The 25,118-nt window shown below is 37.7% G+C and overlaps 1 protein-coding gene across 11 annotated transcripts in view; it reads right to left on the bottom strand.

Moving 5' to 3' along the window:
* dmd (dystrophin) overlaps positions 1–25,118 on the bottom strand; it is a 631,463-nt gene that overhangs the window by 352,896 nt on the left and 253,449 nt on the right. For all 11 annotated transcript variants that reach the window (XM_066706366.1, XM_066706368.1, XM_066706373.1 and 8 more), the window contains 9 exons: positions 20,063–20,208; positions 17,251–17,463; positions 15,192–15,305; positions 12,973–13,128; positions 12,539–12,709; positions 11,122–11,304; positions 7,806–7,940; positions 6,840–6,989; positions 2,022–2,183 (listed from right to left, as the gene is read on the bottom strand). In XM_066706366.1, coding sequence (XP_066562463.1) covers positions 2,022–2,183; positions 6,840–6,989; positions 7,806–7,940; positions 11,122–11,304; positions 12,539–12,709; positions 12,973–13,128; positions 15,192–15,305; positions 17,251–17,463; positions 20,063–20,208 — 1,430 coding nt within the window. The remainder of the gene's footprint in view (positions 1–2,021; positions 2,184–6,839; positions 6,990–7,805; positions 7,941–11,121; positions 11,305–12,538; positions 12,710–12,972; positions 13,129–15,191; positions 15,306–17,250; positions 17,464–20,062; positions 20,209–25,118) is intronic.

Here is a 25,118-nt window from a genome sequence, read left to right as displayed (position 1 = left end):
ACTACAAGTTGAATTTGTTCTTTTGCCATCGGCAGATGTGTGCAAAGTACAGTTAGTCTCTGGGGATAGGAGCCCAGTAAGAGAGAAATCAACACCAGAAAAGATGTGTCACTTCGTAAAATTATGCCCCAGATTTACAATGTGATGTTCTCTTTGTTATACGGACACTACAAAATAAAATGATGATTTTTTTTTTAAATCACAATTATAAACACTCCTAGTTTTCTCAGGAGACTTGGTAATTTCATTTTATGATCACCGAGATCAAATTGCCATCATAAAGTAATGCATGTGTTAAAGCGGGGTACGGTGAATTTGCTCATTTGATCATCATTAAAACACTTCAACAGCTTCATGCTATTCATTTTACATATAGGGACTATTTTATAAAGTCTGTGAGTTGCTGCAAATTTAAGGGCCATTCTCAGTCATCTGTTTCACATTCAAACTATAGAGGATTTATGAAATTATGTTTACTTTAAACAAGAAGTGTTGAAAGACGGTCAAAATGCCATGGAAGGTGTAAAGAAAAATAATATCTAAAGGCATATAAACATCCCAAATCTGAGTGTAGATGGCTTACATGGACAGGGTGAATGGGACTGTTAATATGTAATGCCATCATGTGGACAGTAATGACTGGGGTCAGCTGTGTCTGTGCATGTGTCATTAGCATGTATGGGTGTGTTCACTTTCACATGCCAGCCTAGGTGCCTGATAAGCCTGTTTCACGTGGACTACATGCTAACTTTAGGCCAGCTTATCTATAAATACTGCAGTGAATGGTGAGGTGTGGTCTATTTTAGCCATTTAAAGCTTTACAATGGACATTGATATGTGATTCCTTGTAGATTAGCTGTGCTCTTGCATGTCCTGCGGATTGGAGAGGACAGAACCACACTGCAAACACAAGCAGGGAGGTAAAGAAAAGGAACAGGAAACCTTTTCTTGTTGTTTCTAGTATCAAGCATTTCTAGGGGACTACCACAAGATGGAGTATGGCTCACATGGAAAAAAAGAAAGAAAGAAAGAAAGAAAGAAAGAAAGAAAGAAAGAAAGAAAAAGAAAAAGGATCAGTCACATTTTTGAGCCAAGGTAAGAAATAAATTAACTGATTAATCTCACAGAGAAACATTGACAACACGTTTAGAGCTCTGGGGCTTTGCAAAATGATTTAATCTCTCACATTTTAATTTGTGTTTTGTTTTGCTTTTTAACAACGGAATACCAGGACGTAAGTGGTAATAAATTAATCATGGGACATCTTCATAAGATGTTCATAAATTATGTTTGGCGAGTACTAATAAATTACCTGGTTGTCTGGCTTCTAAGCTCAATGCCTAGGACCCTAGGGTGCCTTAAATATAACTCACGCATTGTATTTAATTGTAAAGCACAAGCTGGAAGGCTAATGCTTACTGTTGTAAGTAAGCTAATTTCAGCAATTATAGTCTAAAGTGATTAACGACACTTTATGATAAAGTGAACAATTTCTCTGCCACATTACGTTTTCAATTACCAAACTTGCTTGCTCAACTCGTTTACTAAGAGACTGCTCAACTTTCAAAGCTTTTTGCTTTAACAGCACTGGCCTCCTTGGTGTCTGATAAGGAAGCGGCCTGTATTATACACCCTGTGGCGCCGCAGCACAGCTAAAGACATGCTAATACCGCTATTATCTTCTGACCCAAATGCATATCCCTGAAGGTGTATGAAACATCTAAGCCTGTCTAAGACCGGGAAGTGCGACCGAGCATCTTTTCAGAATATTAACAATGAGTTTTAAGTCAACGTGCAAGATCTTTTGGCAGTGTAGATATTATTTTTCATCTTCCTTTCAGAGTCAGACACACAGACACAGACAGGGCGTGTTTTATAATTAGCTGTGGAATAAATGGTGCCGATGTTGAAGTTTTGGAGACAGTGCTCTACATATTCAACCTGACCTGGTAACAACATTCGTCTCCTGCAGTGTAAACCTATGGGACACAGAACAGCAGCCTTGTGTGTCTATAGCATACCTGTGCTTCTTGTGGTATTTGGCCTGCATCGATGTGGTCACCTATATAGGCAGAAAGGTGGCGGTCTATGGTTGTTAGAGATTCCTGAATCAAACGTAGAGCTTTGTCAGTTTCCTGGGCAGACTGGATACTCTGCTCGAGGGTCTGCTGCCTCCTTACAGCCTGAAAAAGAAAACAAGGAACAGGGATGTCCTTAATAAACGGAAAGGTATTGAATTTACAGCAGCACTTCAGTCGCCCAGAATTCAATCCCATGTTCTAGGGACACTATCACTGTACAGTCTATTGAAAAATATGTTTTCATAGATGTTAATATTGAAATACCATAGATTTTATAGTCCACTTCTATTACAAGTCTATTTCAGTCAGGCTATGTTAGTAAAAGAAGTATAATACAAACTGAAGGAAGCATCTGCACTGAATTTGTTGCTATAGTATAACAGCCTTTACAATAAATTATGTACCCACAGCACACAACATCTTTCAGAAATATTGCATTGTTTTTGTTGTTGTTTTTAATCCTATCAATCTAATGTAACAGCATATAATAGTTTTAAAATGTTATTAAGCATTCCTGTAGGATATCATTCCCAAAAAAAAAGCACACCTATCGAAAGGATTAACATATGGAAATCTGTTTAAATATATATATATATATATATATATATATATACACATACACACATTTTTCTTTTAATTTCTTTATCTCTTTGATCTCCTAGCAGAGAAAAAAATCAATTCTTATCAACTTCATCAGGCTAAAGAAGAAACATTACAAGGATTTCACACAATGAAAATGACACCTTTTCATGTGATAATGTCCTCATGTTCATTCCACCAAAACAGCTGTACTCCTCCAGCAAAAAAGCCCTGATGTTGCCCTTATCCAGTATCTCCCAGTTCTGTAGTACTCTCAGTATTTATGTCGAAGTCCATTCTAATGAAATCACTCGACGTCTTCCCAAGAACACAATTCGTCTATTCAGAGCCTTTGTGCTTTGATCTCATTACATAGTTTAGGAGCTTTCTTACACTAAGAACAGAGGTCACACACAATGCTAATCCATTCTAGAAGATGTTACATGTGTCACACTGCTATTTATAGACACCGCCAGGTATTCAAATGAAAGCAGTGTGCTCATCACCTTCAGTTATAATACATTAACTTAATTTTGGTGTATTAGTTAATAAACATAATCCCATTTTATTCCTTATATATTGTTCTGATAAACTCTTGATAATTATCCAGACAAAATTAAGAGGAAATTGTGAATGTAAAAGCACAGGTTGAGATGTTTTCTTGTCCATTGGGAAATACATAAATGAGAGATTAAGCAATAGACTGAAGATGTATAGTAAAGAACAAAGGCAAAATTAATTTCTGCTAAATTCAATTGACAATGAGGGAAATACAGGCATAACTAACTAAAAAAAAGCAGCCTTCTCCTGACACATGAGTATTTGGGAGAATATACAACTACGTTTAATCTTTAGATAATACATAAAATAACCAACTTTGGCAATCATCTTCACAGCAACATAACAAACAGTATTTTAACAACTGGGAAATACATTTGTAGCGCTTATAGACTGCAGTAAAACAACACAGCAGGAATAAGACTTGGCAAATACACGATTACCAACCGCAGTTTCATTTATAAGGACAAAGAATTCATTCCACCCACATGCTCATAACATAAGTAAAACCTTTCATTATGTATATCCTGACATTACGTTCATAGCTTTTGTGAGCACTGTACAAATACATGGATTATTTCCTTCTTTCTCCTCTGTGGAGCAGATTAACAATGTTAGGTTATGCTTTATATTTATTTTTTCTGCAGTGAGATCTCTTGTAATAATCATATGCAAAGCTTTCTATAACAGGAAATACAAACACAAAAAATCTATTGCCAGATGTTTGAATAATGATATGTAATGCCATATAAGGGTCCCTTCCTATACCGTATGCAATTGGATACACAATATGTATATATGGCTCCACAAAACTCAGACAATGTAAATCCATTCAAAAACTGTATTGAGAGTATTGCATTTTTGTATGCTACTTCACTTTTCTTAGATTCAGTACATGCTGTTCTTTACTCATGACCGAATACTACAATGTGTTAATGCACAATACAGTAGTAGGGTACAATACTTTTGCAAATACAAGTTGTATTCCTGTAGAGCCTTTTGGCAATTATGAGCTTACTTTCAAACAACAGAGACCCAGTCACCTTCACTAGCTCATCACCTCCATAACGGTGAGAGAACATGGGTAAACAGTTTTTAATTACAAGTCTTCAACTTTTTCCCGAAACACTGTCAATCTTGCATCCAGGTTGCTTCCATTAAAAAGCAGCAGGCTACACAGACAAAGTGAAGAGATTTATGGGCTGAAAGCTAAGCTCCTTGTCCTTTTGTCCTTTGGGATTTCATCTGCCTTACAGACGGCACATCAACTTAGAACCACAGTATGTAACATATAAGTCTGCAATACCAGGCTTTTATATTTTACTACATCTTTCTAATGCCTAAGACAGACTACCCCTCAGCTCTGCTCTACAGGCTGCATCTTCCTTTCTCTATTTTGATACACAATAATTTAGTTTCTCGTACTATATTCTGTACCGACATGATTAATTAATAGCGAAGAACAGAACATTTTTAAGATATAATGCATGATCCTTACATCAATATACACTCACCTAAAGGATTATTAGGAACACCATACTAATACTGTGTTTGACCCCCTTTCGCCTTCAGAACTGCCTTAATTCTACGTGGCATTGATTCAACAAGGTGCTGAAAGCATTCTTTAGAAATGTTGGCCCATATTGATAGGATAGCATCTTGCAGTTGATGGAGATTTGTGGGATGCACATCCAGGGCACGAAGCTCCCGTTCCACCACATCCCAAAGATGCTCTATTGGGTTGAGATCTGGTGACTGTGGGGGCCAGTTTAGTACAGTGAACTCATTGTCATGTTCAAGAAACCAATTTGAAATGATTCCACCTTTGTGACATGGTGCATTATCCTGCTGGAAGTAGCCATCAGAGGATGGGTACATGGTGGTCATAAAGGGATGGACATGGTCAGAAACAATGCTCAGGTAGGCTGTGGCATTTAAACGATGCCCAATTGGCATTAAGGGGCCTAAAGTGTGCCAAGAAAACATCCCCCACACCATTACACCACCACCACCAGCCTGCACAGTGGTAACAAGGCATGATGGATCCATGTTCTCATTCTGTTTACGCCAAATTCTGACTCTACCATCTGAATGTGTCAACAGAAATCGAGACTCATCAGACCAGGCAACATTTTTCCAGTCTTCAACTGTCCAATTTTGGAGAGCTTGTGCAAATTGTAGCCTCTTTTTCCTATTTGTAGTGGAGATGAGTGGTACCCAGTGGGGTCTTCTGCTGTTGTAGCCCATCCGCCTCAAGGTTGTACGTGTTGTGGCTTCACAAATGCTTTGCTGCATACCTCGGTTGTAACGAGTGGTTATTTCAGTCAAAGTTGCTCTTCTATCAGCTTGAATCAGTCGGCCCATTCTCCTCTGACCTCTAGCATCAACAAGGCATTTTCGCCCACAGGACTGCCGCATACTGGATGTTTTTCCCTTTTCACACCATTCTTTGTAAACCCTAGAAATGGTTGTGCGTGAAAATCCCAGTAACTGAGCAGATTGTGAAATACTCAGACCGGCCCGTCTGGCACCAACAACCATGCCACGCTCAAAATTGCTTAAATCACCTTTCTTTCCCATTCAGACATTCAGTTTGGAGTTCAGGAGATTGTCTTGACCAGGACCACACCCCTAAATGCATTGAAGCAACTGCCATGTGTTTGGTTGGTTAGATAATTGCATTAATGAGAAATTGAACAGGTGTTCCTAATAATCCTTTAGGTGAGTGTATAGCAGGTAAACAGATACATATGCTTTTTGGTGATAAATAGGAGACAGGTAGATATAGATATATCTATTAATATTACAATACAGGACTTATATGTATATGTGATATGTCTGTATCACACTACTGTTCATTTATTTTAAATCACATAATATTATATTATATATACACAACCATAGTTGCTTCCACATGTATACCCTGGAGTTCAATTAACACAGAAGAAATATGATTTCAACACAAATAAATACAAAGGTGGAAACTATCAACACTGTATATACCAATAGCATATCTGTCAGAAACAATTAAAAAAAGCCTGATACACAGTTTACACAATGATTCACTCCTTGTTCATCATTGTTTCATGGATCCTCCTTAAGCTCTTAAGCTTGAGAAGACTCTTCATGTAGCCCTTTAACAGGCTCAGGCACTTCTAAGGAGAGATCTGTAACCGCACCTCCATGCAGAAACCTTCCAGTTGTGCAGTGTTTGCTTTTTTCCTACTGTATGTTGGATTGAAGGCTGGAGATTGTGAAGGCTAATGACGAAAGTTGATGTCATGCATGATTACATATGAATGTATAAAATCTACAAGCAGAGTCAGATATCAGAACAAGAACCACGTGCATATTGAACAAACTGCCACATCGTGTTGTGAATGCGAACCTCTGGAGACTTTGACGAGGCGCTGATCAACATGCTTTCAACGTCAGAGCAGATAAGACAGGCTGGACAGCCTGTGACCTTTCTTATTTCACCATCTATGGTTATTAGGTTTTCACATATGAATGTTTCCTTTAGGGCGATCTGCCTTTTGTGACGGACACCAGCCCCCCTCAAAGCGCCCCTGGCTTTTTACTCTGCACTACAATCACATCCGCCTCCTCTTGAGGTGTTACCTGCTGCAGCAGCTCCTCCCAACGGGTGTTGAACGTCTCCAGCTTCTCGTTAATTAACTCATCCAGCACCCCACCGTCTGTCAGCGTTTGGGCCAGCTCGCGGATCTGGTTACGGTTGTCTTCTGGGTGACGAAGGCTGATCTCCAGGGACTGTGAGAGAGGGAGGAGAAGTCAAGGCTCTCAGTAAATAATACAAGGTCTTGCAGAGGCTCCCCAGATAACATCTAGAAATGAGCAATACATTCTGTTGATTTTCACTTGTAGCTAAGAAGGTTTAACTCAAGGTTGCCCACCCGCACTGGCAAAAGGAGCCAAATGAGAGACCAGATGCTCATTAAAGAACCAGAAAGACATTTAAGCATGGACAGCATGAACAAGAGGATTACTGTGGATCAATTCTTCAAATTCCACAGTGATTGGTACCAACTGTATACATCAAGCATGTATGCATAACCAAAATTGGGGTTAGAATATATGTTATCGTCAAGTGCATTACTGATCCTCTATGAGTGATTCAATAAAAAATGGAATACAGTTCATCACACATATCTGCCTGTTCCCTTATTTATAACGGAGCACGGCAATATTCTTATGCAGCTGAGTTGACCTCTTTACAGCGCCGGTCGAAGTAATTGTAGCAGTAGCTTTAAGTAATTAAAGTGCCCTGTGAAGCATAACGGAAAGGGTATGTGTAAGAACTTTAGCATATGTTTTGATTGTCAAGTGAGAATATGACTGATAGGGATAGTTATAGCTTTAGGCTGTTTTCAAGGCGCATTTATTACTTTGAATCAGGAAGAAAAAGTTATTGTCTTAAACTTATAAAGAAGCAACAAGAAAAAAGACAGAATAGTAGTCATGAACAGGATGCCAAGTCTACCATAAGGAGGCATGATTTAAAGCCCTTGAGACAGACCGGCTGCTGTGTGGGGAATTAATATAGTTGGCTGTGTTGCTGGGACTCACGTCCAGCGCCTCGGAGATCTCCTCCGCACCGCCCTGGATGTTTTCCGTGGCCCTCAGCTTGAGCTCCAGCTCGTCCAGCCACTTGTTCTCTGCCTCCAGATAAGACAGCAGCTCGCACCAACAGGCCCACACCTCCTGAGGAGACACAGCACCGCCTGTCACAGAGCTGTGGGGGGCCCTGTGTGGCACTCCAGACACAAGCACACTGACTAACAACTCAAAACGCATTCCCAGCACATTAAGCCCGGAGGTCTTCTATCTTAACATATAGCACACACAACCCCCACAACAGGTGACATGAGTGCAAGTGTTACATAATAATACCAAAAGACTGGTTTCTAAAAGAGAGTTTGTTCCCTATGAACTTACCTTTTATAGAAGAGCAGAGAGATTTTGTTTTAGATGCTATAAAGTACCCATTCCTATCCAATAGAATAAGTGTCTTAGTATCTGTGTATTCAATTGTCACAAGGTGTGGTACCATGTTTCATGGCTGGTTAACCACTACAAGACCCTTTAAAACAAAAGGGGTTTAGAAGCTTCATCTTACTCTTCATTGCTGGGGGTGCCCTGCCTTCACAGAATTATTTATAAAGCAGGAAAATGAACCTTCAGACACAATTGTAGAAATTTTCAATACTGCATTTACTGTCAAGATCATTACTAGGTACTTGTCTAATGAAGATCAGTGACATACAGCAGCTGCTAATACCCTCTCATATAATTGTTAAAACCATCCAAATAAAATACTGTATAAATACTTAACAGAACCACACAACTACAATGGGTGTAGGCGTAAAGCAGGAAAGACTCGGAATTAACTCTTAAATCTATAACTGATTTCTCTAATTTAATAAATACTTACATTTCTGGTAACATATAGTTGTTTTCTTTACTGTTTTCAGTACCTGTACATCTTTCCCCAAAAAACAAGTTCAGCTAATGAGAGCTCAGTCCCAAGTATATTCATTTTTCACTCCAATTGCATTTTTATTTTGCATTTAAACATTTCCAATTCATTAACTCAAAGATGTTTTGCCTTTTAAAATTATGTATGGTGTCAAACAAAACAAACTGTAGGTAAGGTGAAAGCAACACAATATACAGAGATACAAGAGCCAAGGATTTTTCTTCATCAGTTTAAACCATGACTTACTACCATCTTGGCATCCCTGAAAACACAACTGCCATCTATTTAACAGTATATTAAAGGCATTGCTGAGGGAGTAATTTTCCTCATATTCTTCACATTCTGCTTCATGTTGAACAGCTGTACAACCAGGCAGTGTGTGAGATGAATCATCTCATGATACATACATATTAAATATGCAAATGTTTATTTCTCTGAACACCTTTCTCAAATAAAAAAACAAAACATCTGCTAAGCCTTGTTTTCCCTTACCATAGTGAAATGCCACATACAAGAAGAAGAACATTAGCAGTAAGGCAGAATAGTTATAGTATGAAGCATTACTTTATGATGAAAGTGTTGTAATGTCCTCATTTGTTCTAAAAGAGCAACAAAAGGACAGTATTTGAGTCTATTACCAGTTTATGTGTATATCTATTCAGTGACAGCACACACCTTCGCTTGCTGTACAGCTGTCAAGAGAAAAGAAGACTACTGTGTTAGCTGTCATGCTATCTGTGAGGTGACTTCCACATCCATTTATTAAATATATTCTTCAAAACAGAGAGAGAGAGAGAAAGAGAGAGTAATCTGTTCAGGGATGCCAAGATATTAGTAAGACCGGGATTAGAGTGAAGAAGAATGAACAATATCATCCAGAGCGTCAGCCTCGCAGTACATCATTAGGTGCATCCAGACGTTTGACCTGTGGTGTATCTATTCTGTGCCTTAAGAGTCATTTCTCTGACGCTGCACTTGCACTATCACAGCAGTAGCAGTCATCTGTCTTCTCTGCTTGGTGTTGTGATCGTTTGATTTGGATTTTGATCCACTCTCTGTGTCACTGATTGCCAGCAGAGTCAATCATCACCTCTGGTAATGGGATGGACACAGGGCTTCTTTCCAGGTGACAGACTTACATTTCAGATTGCTGCTGTAACCCATTTCCTGACCAATATCACCTTTTAGATTTTTCTGAGGAGGTGATTACTATGTCCACTGTTGGGAGACCTTCTCAGACCCTACAGCGTTAAATGTGTAAAAGCTCTGTGGGAATAGGGAAACATTCACTTCAAGCTCTTTATCTTAATCTATTAAGTATCGGGAAGCAATTCAATAGAATAGCTTTTTTGTGTTACTGTAAGTTGATTACCACATTTATATGCTATTTGTTAAAGGGATACTTTTGTATTTTGGCATTTTAGCCAGATAGTCTTACTCACCCAGAGTCATACGAATCCATGGAAACCTTTTCAATTCTGTGTGTTCAGTTTTATGAAATTTGAATTTTTAATTTCATTAGCTTAGCACATTTGCTGGAAGTCAATGATCACAAAATGCTGACTGTCAAAAGCCGGATAATAGATATTTGAAATACTCAAAGCTTGGCAGTTTGTCATTTGTAGTCTTACAATACTATAAATAGTAAATTAATAGTTAAATAAATGTGTTAATTTACTGGTAATCGTAAGAAATTAGTTTCCTCATAGTCAATTATTGAACTACTTTCGGTTCTGCCTGCGCTCTCTTCCCGCGAGACATGGTGAAGTGATTTGTAAACAAAACTTCCCGGGAAGCAAACAGTTGTTGATTACTCTATGTAGCCATAGCTTTAATTGGACAGGACTCTCAATGGCAGTGTGTGAAAACTTGTAGCAGGCCACATCTTTACTTTTCTATAGCAAACAACCCATATCAGCGTCAGCAGTGCAATCTCACTCGGCTGGTCAGCAGTGTTTACAATCACGCACAGAGAGCGTATCCTTGTGCCGACCTCATTACAGCTGATGAAATGCGTAGTTCAGGGAGATAGTTCCAAAAGAAAAATACTTTTAAACATATTCATCAAATTACTTTTGATTTTGTATAGACTTGTAGAGAATACTTAATGTACAAATGTGCCATTCACACAGCTTTTGAGTACTTAAAAGATCTATTAGCCATCTTTTGAGAGTCTGCATTTTGCGACCAATGACTTCCAGCAAGTGTGCTAAGCTAACGAAATAAAAAATTCAGATTTCTTCAAACTGGAGACACAGAATTAAAAAAGGTTTCCATAGATTTGCATAACTCTGGGTGAGTAAGACATCTGTCTAAAATGCCAAAATACCGAAGTATCCCTTTAAATATCTGTATACATGAAGTGAATGTATAGTCTACAATTCACTATACATTTATAATATTTACCTCCAATGTTTTGCATTTCCCATTCAGTCTGCTGCAGAGTCTCTGGTAGTTTGTTGTCAAGACCTCTAGCTCGGTTTTTAAGGCCTCATGGGCTGCTGGTGGTGCTTTGGCAATGAAACCATTCACCGAGTCGGTGAGAAGCTTCACTTTCACCTCCTTCTGCTGGACCTCCTCTTTGGCCCTCTGAAACATACAGTTAAACAAACAAACAAACAAAAAAACGTATTTAATGATACCTTAGCTGCATATTATACCACATTGTTCACATTTTCAATAATCACCCCATTTCTTTTTGATATTTTTATTTATGCGCTTTATCTTTACCACTTAAACAGACCAAGTGCCGGGGTATTTTCTTTGTCTAAAAAAGCCACCCCGGTGTTGATAAGCAGAGTATGCTTGTGGGTGACACTGATACTAAGATTGAGTAATCTGTGAACACGGAATCGCTAAAAATAAATGTTTTCTACTGTTATTATAACGACCTCTGCATTGAAACACACGGCAGCATTCACAAGGTCTTGTAGCCGGTGAAGGATGAGGAGTTGCAAGAGCTAATTAGCAGCAGAACTTGTGACATCTCCATTGCTATGACAGACCACCTGCATATTTAGCATATGGACCTATCGTCACGCTTTTTATGCAGAACCACTCTGCACCAGCGGTCGGTCCGAGTTCTGCATGAGCGCAGTCGGCACCACCTCCACCTCCCATCGTCACTTTAAAACATTCATGAATTTAAAAACGACATCCTTCTCTGCTCCGCATTGCCTGTCAGGTGAAAAAACTAATTACATCCCCTCTTGATGAAGTATAAAGCAGATGGAGAATGGATGCGGTCTTGATGATGGATGCCTACACTTCCTCTACCAGTCCTGACAGGATTAAGAAGAAAAAAAAAACTTTCCATGGTCAAGTTCTTTCATTCTACATGGTGTCAAGTGACAGACAGACACATAATCAGAGGCAACAATAACAGCATTCTGTAAGTCAGAGCAATTAAAACCGCTGCCCTCAGTGAATTTGTTAAACATTTATGCAGCATTAAAACTTCATGCAACACTGCTTTTCAGTCAGTGGAGGCTGTTATTCCTGCCATTTTGCTTCACAGTAAAGCTTTCTTGGAACACCAATGCACTTGGTAGCACAAGATAATTTCTTCTCTCTATTCTAATTAGAAAAAGGAGAAAAAAAACATTGAATCTGCGTAGAAAACACTCAATCAGCGAGGTGCTCACTTCCATTTTAGACTGGACCAACTTCTACTTTATACTTGTAATTGGACTTTGTAATGAGCTTAAATCTAACATGTTGTTCTGTGATATGAAAGGGAAATATACAGGAAGACTATTAAAAACTAAAGAAAAGGGCACTCTAGTCAAACCTGACTGTTGGGAGGTGTGTGTGAGTTCATTACCTTCAGCTCTTCCACTGCTCTCTTCAGCTCCTCTGGGGTTTTGTACTCAAAGTCCCTCTCTAGGAAGTCTTCCTCCGCCTGTGTAATCCACTCCTGCATCTCGGAGAGGTCCTTACGGAGGCTCACCGTCTTGTCCAGACCTCCCTTCAAGGCCGATTTCTTTGCATACGCCTTTGAGAGACATCAAGGAGATTCAGTCACGCAATTCTCTTGGCAAGTTCAGCTCCAGTATTCAGAAAAGGAGTGCATTCAGTCTGTTTAATGGGGTGATGGCAAGACCTACTGACGACCAGGTTCGGGTAAATAAGCTATTAAACCAGAGTAAGAATCCCATAATGCACATTTAATGGCTACTAAATTACAGTGTAGTGAACACTCGTTGCTATTCATATTGTGTGCGGAGTGTCACAGTGTCATCTTCCTTTATTTGGTACCTGTTTACAGACGTTGTCCCACTGCCCATTCAGGTCAGTCATTTCTTTTTGCAATTTGCTGGCGAAGGCCGGCTCCGCTTCTTCCTTCAGCGCCTGGCCCACATCGTTTATACCATTCAGACTGGGCTGGATGGTGTGGATGTCGTTCACCAAGGCCTAGTGAGAAAGCACAGGATGATCTTAATGTGTTTGACCTTCTGTGTGTTACTACTCTAACAATAAATCTATGCAGCTTTAAAAAAATACCCTAATGTGTGCTCTGCCATGTAGAAAATGCATTACTCGCATATAAAAAGGAGGAAAGGTTAAACTGTCTTATTGATGCCCTGTCTAAATAACATGTGGGTAACAGCTAGGTAATGCATAGTTTCCCTTAACCACTTAAACATTGGGACTGGATCTATAAAATGACTGTATTTGGTATTTCTCATTGTTCATAACTCAAAATGTTTTTAAACTCTTAAGTTATCAGTTGAATGTGATCAATTTCAAAGTGTTATTAGTTTGCAATCATAGAGGGGGCGTGTCTTTCAGCCTGCTGTCTGTCTGAAGTCTCCCATGGTTCTTAGAGAAACGCCAGCTGCAGGCCCCTCTTTCACATTATGTTTTATTCTCGCTGCTCCCAGTGACATCAGTCAGACAGCAGCCTCAAGGGGACAAACCCTGCATGACATCTTGAAGTGGTTGCATTATGTAGATATATAGAGTGTATGGTGAGATACACATCAGGATATGAACAATGAAAATAATAAACCAAAGCAGGTTATTTGAGTGTGGAAGAGAGACATACTTTTGTCTCTCAGAAAAATGGAGACATCATTCTTTTCAACTTGCCCATAAGTGGTACTCTCTAAAACACAGTACATATTACCTTACGATGCCGAATAAATATTGAATTTATGAAGTATGTGCAGTGAAGGTTGTTATTCAAGTTGATTGGTATGTGCTACATGAATGAGTAACAAAGAGTAATGAATGTGTATTTGTTTGTGAAATTAAAACTTTTTTTGTTGTTCATTCTGAGCAGGTAAATCACCGTTTTCACAATAGGCAGTTTTCACAGGCTATTGCTCTCTCTCAGTGCCACATTACTGTTCCACACCTGAGGCACACAGTCTGCAGGACAGGATGTATAGTAAGCATGCTTTATTGTGCTCTGACAAAAAGAGCATACATCCACAGAAGGGTGTAGCTGCTGTTGTGTACTTATTCATTTAGGTTTTTTTTGTAAATGTATACAGCATTTCTATAGCACAACTCTGAATTGGCTCATTAATCAGCTAATTGCCAAAAAATTTGAAGCCATGGTTGTATACAGCACATGTTCAATATCATTCAAACCTCACTACATTCACTTAGCATAATGTGCTAAAAAAGAGACATGAACAACAGCTCCATCTGGAAATTAGGCAATTAAAAAAATCCTCAGTAAAAAAGCAAATTGAGCGCAAAGTTTCAAAGAAAGAACCAAATGCTTTTTAGCTTACTGCCTCGTTATAAATGAACCCACAGTGCACTTCTGTCACTGTTAAATGCTTATTTAAATGCTATCATAGCATTATTATGGTAGAGGGAAAAAAAATTCTGTCACACTTAAACAGAGATAATAATGTGGATGAACACATACAAACTTATTGTTAAACTTATGACTAACTTCAAATGTAGTTTCATAGGCTCTCAAGACGTCTCACATACTCGGCTTAAACTAAAGCTATAAGACGGCTATAAAAGAGATGTAAATGTTCGCTTAAATGTAAGTGTTTGAACCTTTTCATTACAAAATAAGTACATGAGGGGATGGCTTGTGTTGGGATATGAAATATCTGTTTGATTTTCTTCAGTAAATGCTCTGTTATACCAGGACTTTAGGCACAAAGTTAACTTACATTAACACAGAGGCACACCAATGTAATCTAAGGGTATATACCAATATACGTTTGTTGAACCTGTCAGGAACATAACCCATTACTAATAGTGAAGTCCAATCAAATAGCCACGCATGGCAGAGGCAGAGAGTTGAGAATTCAGCATTCAGGGAAATTAGAGGCATTCATTCTGTCATTTACATTGATAAAACAATCAATAACTTGGAACTAGCTTCAAATAGCTCTGGACTGAATAAAAACAAAACAAAACAAAACAAGCATTAAAACAAATGAAAAACAGAGGGCTGGTACATAAAGGAGCTCATGGATACTCGAGCAGAGTAGACCACTCACAGTGCATTGCTCCAGCTGTTTCTCCAGAGCTTCAGAGTCACCCAGTGCCGGCCACTCTTCGTTCAGAAAGACATCCACTTCTGCCATCCACTTCTTCAGGGTTTTGGTGTCATTCTGGAAAAATCAAATATTTATAGGTTTATAGATCTTACCTTTTTGTGTTGGCTAAGGTTGGCGTTCAGGCTGTAGGGCTTAAAAGGGTGAAGGTAATAATTGAAAATCCGTGGAAAACAGAAAATTGCTGACACAAATTAGAGGAGCAAGCAGGTGTTGAAATGTATTTACCACTTTAAATCGAGGAGAGGATTCCAAACACAACAGAATGCATTCAACTGCTATTTTAGCTCAGGATGACTAATGGCTGCTTAAAACAAACAAATAAATAAATAAATACAAATATCAACAACCGCCAAAATGATGGGGAAACGGCAACGATCCCTGTGTGGAAACTGCATGGTAATATGCTGTGTGTGCGCTGCAGAGGCAGCTCATATGAAGCAGCGGCTCATTAGGATCAACCTAGCAATTAACAGTAAGCAGTGAAAAATGATCACTTAGACAATTAGCTATTGACTCTGTTGTTGAGAAGAACATAGCACTTCTGCCTGATATGATAAATGGAGTAAGTTGTAATCTTTGTTAGCGGGAGTGCCAGGATTTCAATCTGTGCGGTTCAGAAACTAAATATGTAGCCTAATACCTGCCCATGTACTCAGTCGAGGTGCCAATACATAGTGCCAAACCTCAGTGTACATGCTGTGCTTCTACTACTACACACTTCCTGTCTTTCCCAGCTCAGCACATTAACAAAACAATATGTAACGTGTATTATTAAATCAGTATAGTATCTGCCATTTTTGAAATTGAACTTGTTCTTTCAAAGGTTCAGAATCATCAACAATTGTCTAGAACACAGTTCGTTGTTTAATTCAAATTCATGTAATATCACTTTTGTATCTTTTCATTCTTAAAATGGCCCTGATCTGGTATGTGTAGAGATTTAAATGTTTATGTGTTTATGTGTTTCCTGTCAAGCACTAGGTAGGTTAGTAATGTGTTTCTGCAGTCTATAACTTTAAGATACCATTTTCTTAATTTGCTGTTTCATGTTTGAAATACAAATTAAGGGAAACAACATATTGGAACGTGACTTTGCTCACCGCTTTTCTCATTGTCAGATTCCAGTTACACATCATGTGTATCCTGGACACATATTACAAACATCAATTCTTGTTTCCAGGATGAAATGTAAATCATTTTCCCTAATGACATTCCTGAAGTAAAAATGTACCACAATGAAGCCCTTACAACTGATTTGCTAATATTTACAATGTTAAACAAAATTTCACAAGAAGAGTTTTATCTTTCTTCTGTAAGATATGTATACAAAACAAATGTCTTTACTCTCATTGAATTATGCTTTTTTTTGTCAACCACTTTTATTGATGTATGCGATTTATTTTCTGCTACAGATGACGACTCAGTCTTGCAATATGACCATTTCAATTTGACTTCACAATCACTTACACAGAATATTTAAACATTCTTTGCAAATTATACAGTAGGAGTGATTGAAGACGGCTCAGCAATTTGAAATGGATTGCAGCACGGACACAGTATAAAATGTTCATATTTTCCCAGCCAACATGAATGTGATCGGTGCATTGAAAAGACATTATCAAAAGACATTATGTATGCGCTCTCCATAAGCCATACTGACATTCAGGGGTGAAAGCACAGAATAACTGCTAATTTAAATTATCCCCTCAAAAAGAATTGATTAAACTATTGAATTGAAAACGTAATAATCTGGTCCACCAAGAAACAAACATAATTATAATCCTTTCGCTGCAATGCTGACCATGTAACTTCTCGGTGGCACACAAAGGGCTAGACTGATCACACACAGGAGCAATGTATTTTCATAAAGTACAGGATATACCTTAACAGTCAAATCAGGTCATCTCTCAGTGTGTCCCGCTGCCAGTGCTTCATTGGCACATGTGTTTCCAGGATAAGCATAACAAAAAAGTAAAACAAACATTCAAACCACCCTTACTTGGAACTGCTGCAGTTTGGTCATGAACTCCTCCAGTTTCTGCGCCTGCTCTCCCAGGTGAGCAGAGAGTTTCTTCCAGCGCAACAGTATGGCCTCGATCTCCAGCCGGTACTTCTGACTGATCTCCACCGGGGCTTTGCGGCAGACCTCCTCCATAGTCGAGGTCAGGTAGTTCAGACCACTTTGTTGCTCTTGCAGGGACACCTGTAAAGCCTGGGGACAGGGTGAAAAAAGAAGAAAAAAAACACAAACAAATAAAGAACCTTCAATAAAACAATCTAGTGGTCTTCATAAACCAGCGGTAGTTCGGACACCAATGCCTGGAATAATTGGATTGTACATTATTGATAAAATGGCTGTCACATCAGGAAAACGTACAATATGAACAAATATATTTTATTCGATTTCTTTGTTTGTTTTAAATCTACAGCCACATTCCACCTGAAATGTGATTAAGGTCGACTGAAATATTTGTTTCTTATATTTGTTTCTTATATTATTTGTAACTGAAATTGTAGATTGTTTCCCTCTTTCATGTCTCCCTACCTACAGTTATATTACATTTTCTTTGCTTTCTGCTGTTACTGTAGAGTGTTAATTTCAGCCAGTTCTAGGGAACCTGTTAGGGAATAACAAAGTAGTACGGCTTTGCCAAGCAACACAGGGTACCAAGGGACCCTTTCCGCGGTCTCTTCAGGGTTTTTAGTATTTAATCTTAATCTGTCAGTCCCCACTAAGCATTTAAACACTCAGTAAGAGGGGGCATAAAATCACATTGCTCTTTACATTTTATGTCACTTTGTTTAGGAAACCAAAATAGTGTCAATGATGTTTTAGAGTAACACTGTCAATAGGGTCATTCATTTTTGGTTTTCTGTTATTTCTTGACAGTCTTCTGTTTAAAGGTGTAATCAATCACCATTAAGCCACCTGTATTCTCTACCTAATGTTGTTTGGTCTACTACTAACAAAAGGAGCATATTTTTTGCTTACCTTAAAATATGTGATTAACTCCTTGTAAAGTCCTAGTTTAATAAAATATAAAATGATGTGCTGATTGACTAAACTGAAAATGTTAAAATAATAAAACAAATCATACAATTTGAGGTTTAAAGAAAAATGCAATTCAATACTATGAATGTGATTGTATGAAAATGATGTATAATTAACTTGTTTACATCTGAATAAGATGGCATTATTCAAAAAGCATCAGCAAAAGGCACGTGTAAACACAAATTGAACTTGACTACAGTAAACAGTATGCTCTTTCATTTCAAATAAAAAACAAAACTGGGAGGTAGATGAACAAAATATATAAATTCATCCCACCTCTTATATAAGGACAGAAATATACTTCCAGAATCAAACTTCAAACAGGCAAATTAAAGTCTAAGTAAGTATTAAGTATTTTTTTATGCAGGAAGTTTATATAAAAGTTAAAAAACAAACAAACAAACAAACAAACAAATAAAAAAAAAACTAAGGAAATCAGCAAACCCTTACATAAGTGATACCTGCCAAGAGAAAATACATCTGCCACTTTGAGATACAATAAAATGTTACTCTTCTGTGTTTTAAAGGCAGTATAAATGCATCCTTACAGAATACAGTTGCTTCTATACTTCAGTATTACAATGGTACTTCACTTCCTTAATAAGTACAATAGTTAATTTTGAGTTCCAGCACAATGCAGGATGGGTAATTACACTACTATTCAATGTGAAGACTGGGGGGACAAGGTGACAGTGTGTATAAATTCGGATGGCAGGTCTGCTCAGCCAGGGGGTATGGACCCACTACAAAAGCCATGGGAGAAGCAATAGTTTTGAAATCTAGGTCATGCCAAAAGCATGGCTAAATTTATTATAAGTATGATAACCGTGTTCTTTCATAGTATAGGGCAGCTGGGTATATTAAATTTAATTTGTTACAAATAGCAGGACAGACATGGCCACGAGGGTGTGCTTCGGCCTATCTACTATCACAACAATTACAGCCTGTGGAAATTCCCTGTGAGGTGATAACTCAACCCATCATTGATTCTTTAGCTATACTTCAGAACATATCATTCTTATCATTCTTTATACTGACTACATAATATTATTTTCTGAGCTCAAGTGCTGTGTGGTTTACAGCCCCGGGCCCAGATTAAGCTCTTCTAGCTCTCATTAGCAGCCGGATAGCCCCTCCCGGTAATCCATCTCAGCTTCAACCATAATGTCTTTTTATCACCAGACACGCATCACTGGTCTCAGAGATGGGAATGACACTTGTGTTTTACAGTTCAAGACCCTAACACTGCTACCAACTATATTTTTGAGTGATGGCTGTTTAGGGTCATTTTGGGTCTTCATTAATGTGTGGTTCTAAATGCATAAACATGTTTTGCTTCTCTCTATAGGGAAATTATGGGATTATGTCAAGATAAACTCCAATTTGGAGGTTTTGTTAGGATTAGTTATGTTTATTGTAACTACCGTGATCAGAGACTGGTTTAAGCAGGTGGAACACACACTTTAATATTAAACAGAGAGAATTACAAAGAAGGGGGACTTTTGATTTTTCATTAGATACTCATTTTAAGAAAACAAAAATAAAGAATGACTTCTTAAAATTGTAATAAAAATGTAGGATTTCAAAACATCAAAAAATGGTTTGATTTCAGGATAAGCTCCAATGGGATTGAAAATAATTCAAAATAATGGGCAGCCATTACTTTGCCAGCAATTTGTTTGTATAACAATAACACTACATTTTGTATTGATATATGTTGTCATCAATAAAAACATATGGAAATGAAGAAATGTCTCACTTTGCTCTCCTTGAGCCTCTGTTCCATGACTGGGTATTCAGTGACCGTGGCCTGAGGAATGGCCAGCCTGTTCTCGGCCTGCTGGATCCACAGGAGAAGAGAGGTGACCGTCTCCTTGTAGCGAGTAGGGGGGAGGCTCTCCAAAACTGCCACGAAACAACAACACGGGAACACAATCACAGTCAAGCATTGCTGGCATCGTCATAAAGATCTAGGTGTGTAGGATCGTTTCTACCTTTTTATCAGTTTATCCTGTCAGCAAGGTATACACCAGAGACAGACATTTATTTATTTTTGTTTGCACTAAATTCATCCTATATGAACTCCAGTAACTGTTTAAGTAGGTAAAATGTTTCTGAAAGAAAATAGATTGGGAGTGAAAGATTCTTAGCTGTAAAAATGTTTTCCTTTTTGTTTGGTTTGGAGGAGTATGTACCAAAATAATAATCAAAACAAAAATGTGTTCAAATAGGGACCTCATCTCAATGGTGGTGTATATTAGCTGTCTTACATTTGAGAGTTCAAATTGAAACTTATTACCCAATAGTATTTATTTTTATTAAAAGTTTTACAGAAAGCATATGGTGTATTTAAGGAAGTAATCTCTGGGGCTGAGATCAAAACAATTTCCTTCCTTCTGATGGCAGATGTTAGTCTGTTACATGAGCACAGTGTCATATCCCAAAAAAGACACATCAGCACTTATACCATATCTTTACATTAATAAATAAATCTATTTGTTATTCGTTGGAGACTATTTAGCTCAGATAATTGAGCTAAATAGCATAACTGTCAACTGGCTCTTTGTTGTTAAACCCACAAAGAGTTTCTTATCTTTCAGTTCTACAAAGGGCTCCTTTAACTAATTGTCAAACATTAATGGGCTTATATATAAAAAATACAAAATATCACTGGTGTTGAATCTTAACACAAGAACATAGCCACATAGCCATTCCCAGCTCACTCAACACTCTTGACTACATGCTTGTGCTTATTATGAATTGATCTGGATCGTGTCTTAATCAAAGCTGACTATATAACACAATATATTATAAATGGTAGGGTGAAAAACAATGACAATCATTGGACAGTGCATGCCTTATATACATTTCATGTATGTTCACAATGTGTTGACAAGAATATCACGTTATACATATCTCTAAGTGTGTCAGCTCACGAGTGACAAATGGATTGTGTTTCTCAAAAAAGAGGGGCACGATATGAAGAAAAACAAGAGGAACATATACTGCATGTTCTGTTATCAGTCAAACGGAAATTTCAGAAGTGCAACTATATCTTTCCTGACTGGAAAGATATGAAGGTGTGACTGAAGGTGTGTCGAAGTCAACAATGAGAAGATGCAAAAACAACAGCAACCAGCACCATGTTTATCTGAATATATCTGAGTGGCAGCAGGGATACAGGACTTGGGATTTGCTTTATTAGAGTGGACGTATTCCATCAAGCTGTACCTTCACTTTGTGTGTCAGCTGGGAGGGCTCCTTCACTAGAGAAAAAGCATGCCCTGTCGATAAGCCTGGAAGAGGTAATCCAAATGACAATCACAGGTCTTTGTTTGTTTTTGGTCTTCATTAATATTTGTTGAAGCTTATTTATTTTCTAAATACATTTTTCTTGTCAGAACCCACGACACAAAACAAAAATATATCTTAATAAAAAGTATAAACAAAAAAGCAAACACCGCAAAGCTGACCAATCCCTTTGCCAGGAAAAAAAGAGAGACACAGAGACATACATTTACATTAGTGAACGTCTAAAGGGACTTCTTTATTTGTTTTATTTAAGCTTTGGTCAGGCATGAAAAGAAGGCTACTGCAACAAGAAACAGAAACAAAGGTGCACGCGACTCTTGAACAGATGTTTTAGTGTTGTAGAAAGACCATCAGTATGCATAAAGTCAGTAAAGGTGGGGTTTCTGGAGATCTTAAGGGAGCTGTCAGATTAACGATTGAATTCATGGACATTAATGGTTTTGCCTTCTAGGCTACAGCACAGCATTTCAAACCGAAATTAAAAAAAACACACATCAATGGATGTTTATGGAGGGAAAAATCATTATTTAACACAATCCATGAACACACACCACACACTCATCAATAATCCCACAGATCATAATAAACTATTTCTAATTACTCCCACTTGAGCCCATTTGTAAAATAATCCCCTTTAAAGTAATAATGCCTTAGAGCATTATACCGAAAGGCAATATTATTTAGGGAGGGAGTCAGAGCTATAAACATTTAGTTTAGGACTAGAGTAAACAAAATACTGAAATAAACTACAAGAGTAGTTTCTCTTATGAAAATTCTTTAGAAAATAAAAATGGGAATTAGCTTATCCTGAATGACACCATGGCATACTGTGGTGCATAGCATGATTTGTCCACATGTGATCCACCATTTGGACTTCATCCTAGTGACACCATGAGGCGTACATATGTTAAAAGCAGTGGAGCAGAAGAGCAACTAAATCTAAAGGACTGACACATCATCCCCTTAAACATATATTATCCGCATCATCTCGAATGAACCTCGAATGATTGGTCAAAATCTCAAAGCACCACAGGGATATTTTTACTCCAGCACATAGGGCTGGGCGATATGACTTAAAAATAAAATCTCGATATTTTTAGACGTTTGGGCGATACACAATATATATCTCGATATTTCTTGGTTTTATCCAATCAAGCCACAAAATAAGACATTCAAACTACAAGTATTTCGTTAATCCTTCAATAAGCAAAACTAACAAATATTACATGCAGGCTCTCATGGTAAATATATGCAGAATGCAACACATTACATGGCAAGTGTTGTGTGATTACTATTACATTTGTTGTGTTGTTATGGGATATATATATATATATATACTTATATATATATATATATACACACACATATACATATATACATAAGTTTAAAAATAGCTGGCGTTACAATAGTTTTAATAAATCTTAAATGCGGGGTGCCTTATCCCAGGGATTTTATATAGAACAATTATCCGGTCAAGGAAGGATGGACAGCAGCTCCCGTCTAAAAACAGTCCATATTCACCGATGTCTCAAAAATGATTTATTAGAGAAAAAGTGAACATCATAATGCTTACGCGTTTCGACTCATCTTCCTCAGAGCACATATATACATATACACAGTATGATTTACTTTCACATAACAACAATAACACAAGTAATAGTAATCACACAACACATGCGCTGTAAAATGGTACAGATTCAGGTTGATTCACCACATCTGGGTTTATAGTGGCGCATTAAACATCTGCTAGACAGGGACATTTCTTTCTGACTGTCACGTTTCGATTCTACTTACAAATACAGCACGTGTTAATACAAAACAGTTATAATAATAATAATAATAATAACAGTAATAATAATAATAATAATAATAATAATAATAATACTACAACTGTTGAACCACTTCACCATCTTAATAAAAAAAAATATATACTTTCTGCATGTGTTTGCATTGCTTTCCAATTAATTAAAATGCAAACAAACATTATTATTAATTTTATACAAATGATATCAATCTAAATTAGTGGGGGTGGGGGCTGCCTGCAGATCGAGTTTAGCCCGGCGACGAGAGCGGGGCGCAATGTGTGCGCTTGCGCATTAAAGTATCTCTTGGTTATGTTGGTTATTCTGTGTCAGTTCACTCTCCTCCATGTCTGTCTGTGTTTCTGATGCACACTTCTACCTGCATCCAGCACGTGTGGAAGAACCGGGAAGAATGCAAAGCGTCCTAATGACGAAAAATACTGCCGTAAAGATTGCAATTTGCGACACCACGATATAAACAATAGAGCATTTTTCTATCGTCATACGATATATATCGTCATATAAACTGGTAATTGCATGGAAAAATTTGATCTATTTTAAGTCGCCCTGGATAAGGGTGCCTGCTAAAAAATTGAATAATCATAATAATAATAATAATAATAATAATAATAATAATAATAATAATAATAATAATAATAACCTGAAGAGCCATGTCCCTTTTATTTATCATTATGTATAACAGGAAACAAACATAACATACCTCCAAGCAAGGTACGATATATACTTAGTTCTGGCACTAAGGCTCTAATTTATTTATATAAATTCTGAATAATTAAATATCTTGCAAAAATGTCCACACTGTATCTGTGCTCAAAATGCTGACAGTAATGCAAACAGTGAGTTGATGCAGGTGAAGTTGAAGAGAACAACAATTAACACACGCACAAAAAAGTGTGTGCTGTCTGGGAAGGGCAAGGGTTACAAAACCAATTTGGGTACATTCTGTCCACTGTACGATGCCTCTTCTGCCCCTGGTTATGACCCAGCTCTGGGCTACTCAGTGTACCTTCATTAACTAGGATAAAAATAGTGATATAAAAGCCTCTGGACAGAGGTTCTTCTGCCAATTCATAGGTAAGCAATTCTGCTCTGATTTGCAGGGTCAATGCTCTTAAATATAGGTATTATTATTTCTGTAGATCTGAGGAAATAAACCAAGGAAAGCAGCTCTGTTTCCCTTCAGACAATCACCGTGCCAAACAGAGCTGGGACTCGGCCATAATACGCAGCCTTTCCTGGCTTATTCTTAAATGATTTTTCGATTCCTCATATGGTAGCGGTGTTAGCACTGATGAGGGATAAAATTGATGTGACAGGTGTACCTTCTTCTCGTCCACTGTATTCAAGCTCAGACAATTGCACTATTATCACACATGCTGAAAACTAAATTCCAAGCAGCTGCAGAAAATGCAGGCTTTTGTAACAAGGATTACGGAAGAAACAGACTAGATTACACTTCTAATAAAGGCGTATTGTTCCTTTATCTGTGACAAGTAACAGCAAAACTGAGTGCAAGGATGAGGAAATCTGCTGTTGAAATTGTAATTATTAATGTTATTGTTATTATTTGATACATCTAGCAGAATTAAACCCTTTAGAAAGCTTCATATATTTTCACTTTAGAAAAGCATACATTAAACATCTCAGATAAGGCTTCTCGACAAGATGATCTTCCTATGA

Source organism: Amia ocellicauda, chromosome 6 (assembly GCF_036373705.1).
Source record: "Amia ocellicauda isolate fAmiCal2 chromosome 6, fAmiCal2.hap1, whole genome shotgun sequence".
Classification (NCBI taxonomy): domain Eukaryota; kingdom Metazoa; phylum Chordata; class Actinopteri; order Amiiformes; family Amiidae; genus Amia; species Amia ocellicauda.
The sequence above is the reverse complement of the archived record's forward strand: the minus strand, read 5'-3'. Positions and strand labels throughout refer to the sequence as shown.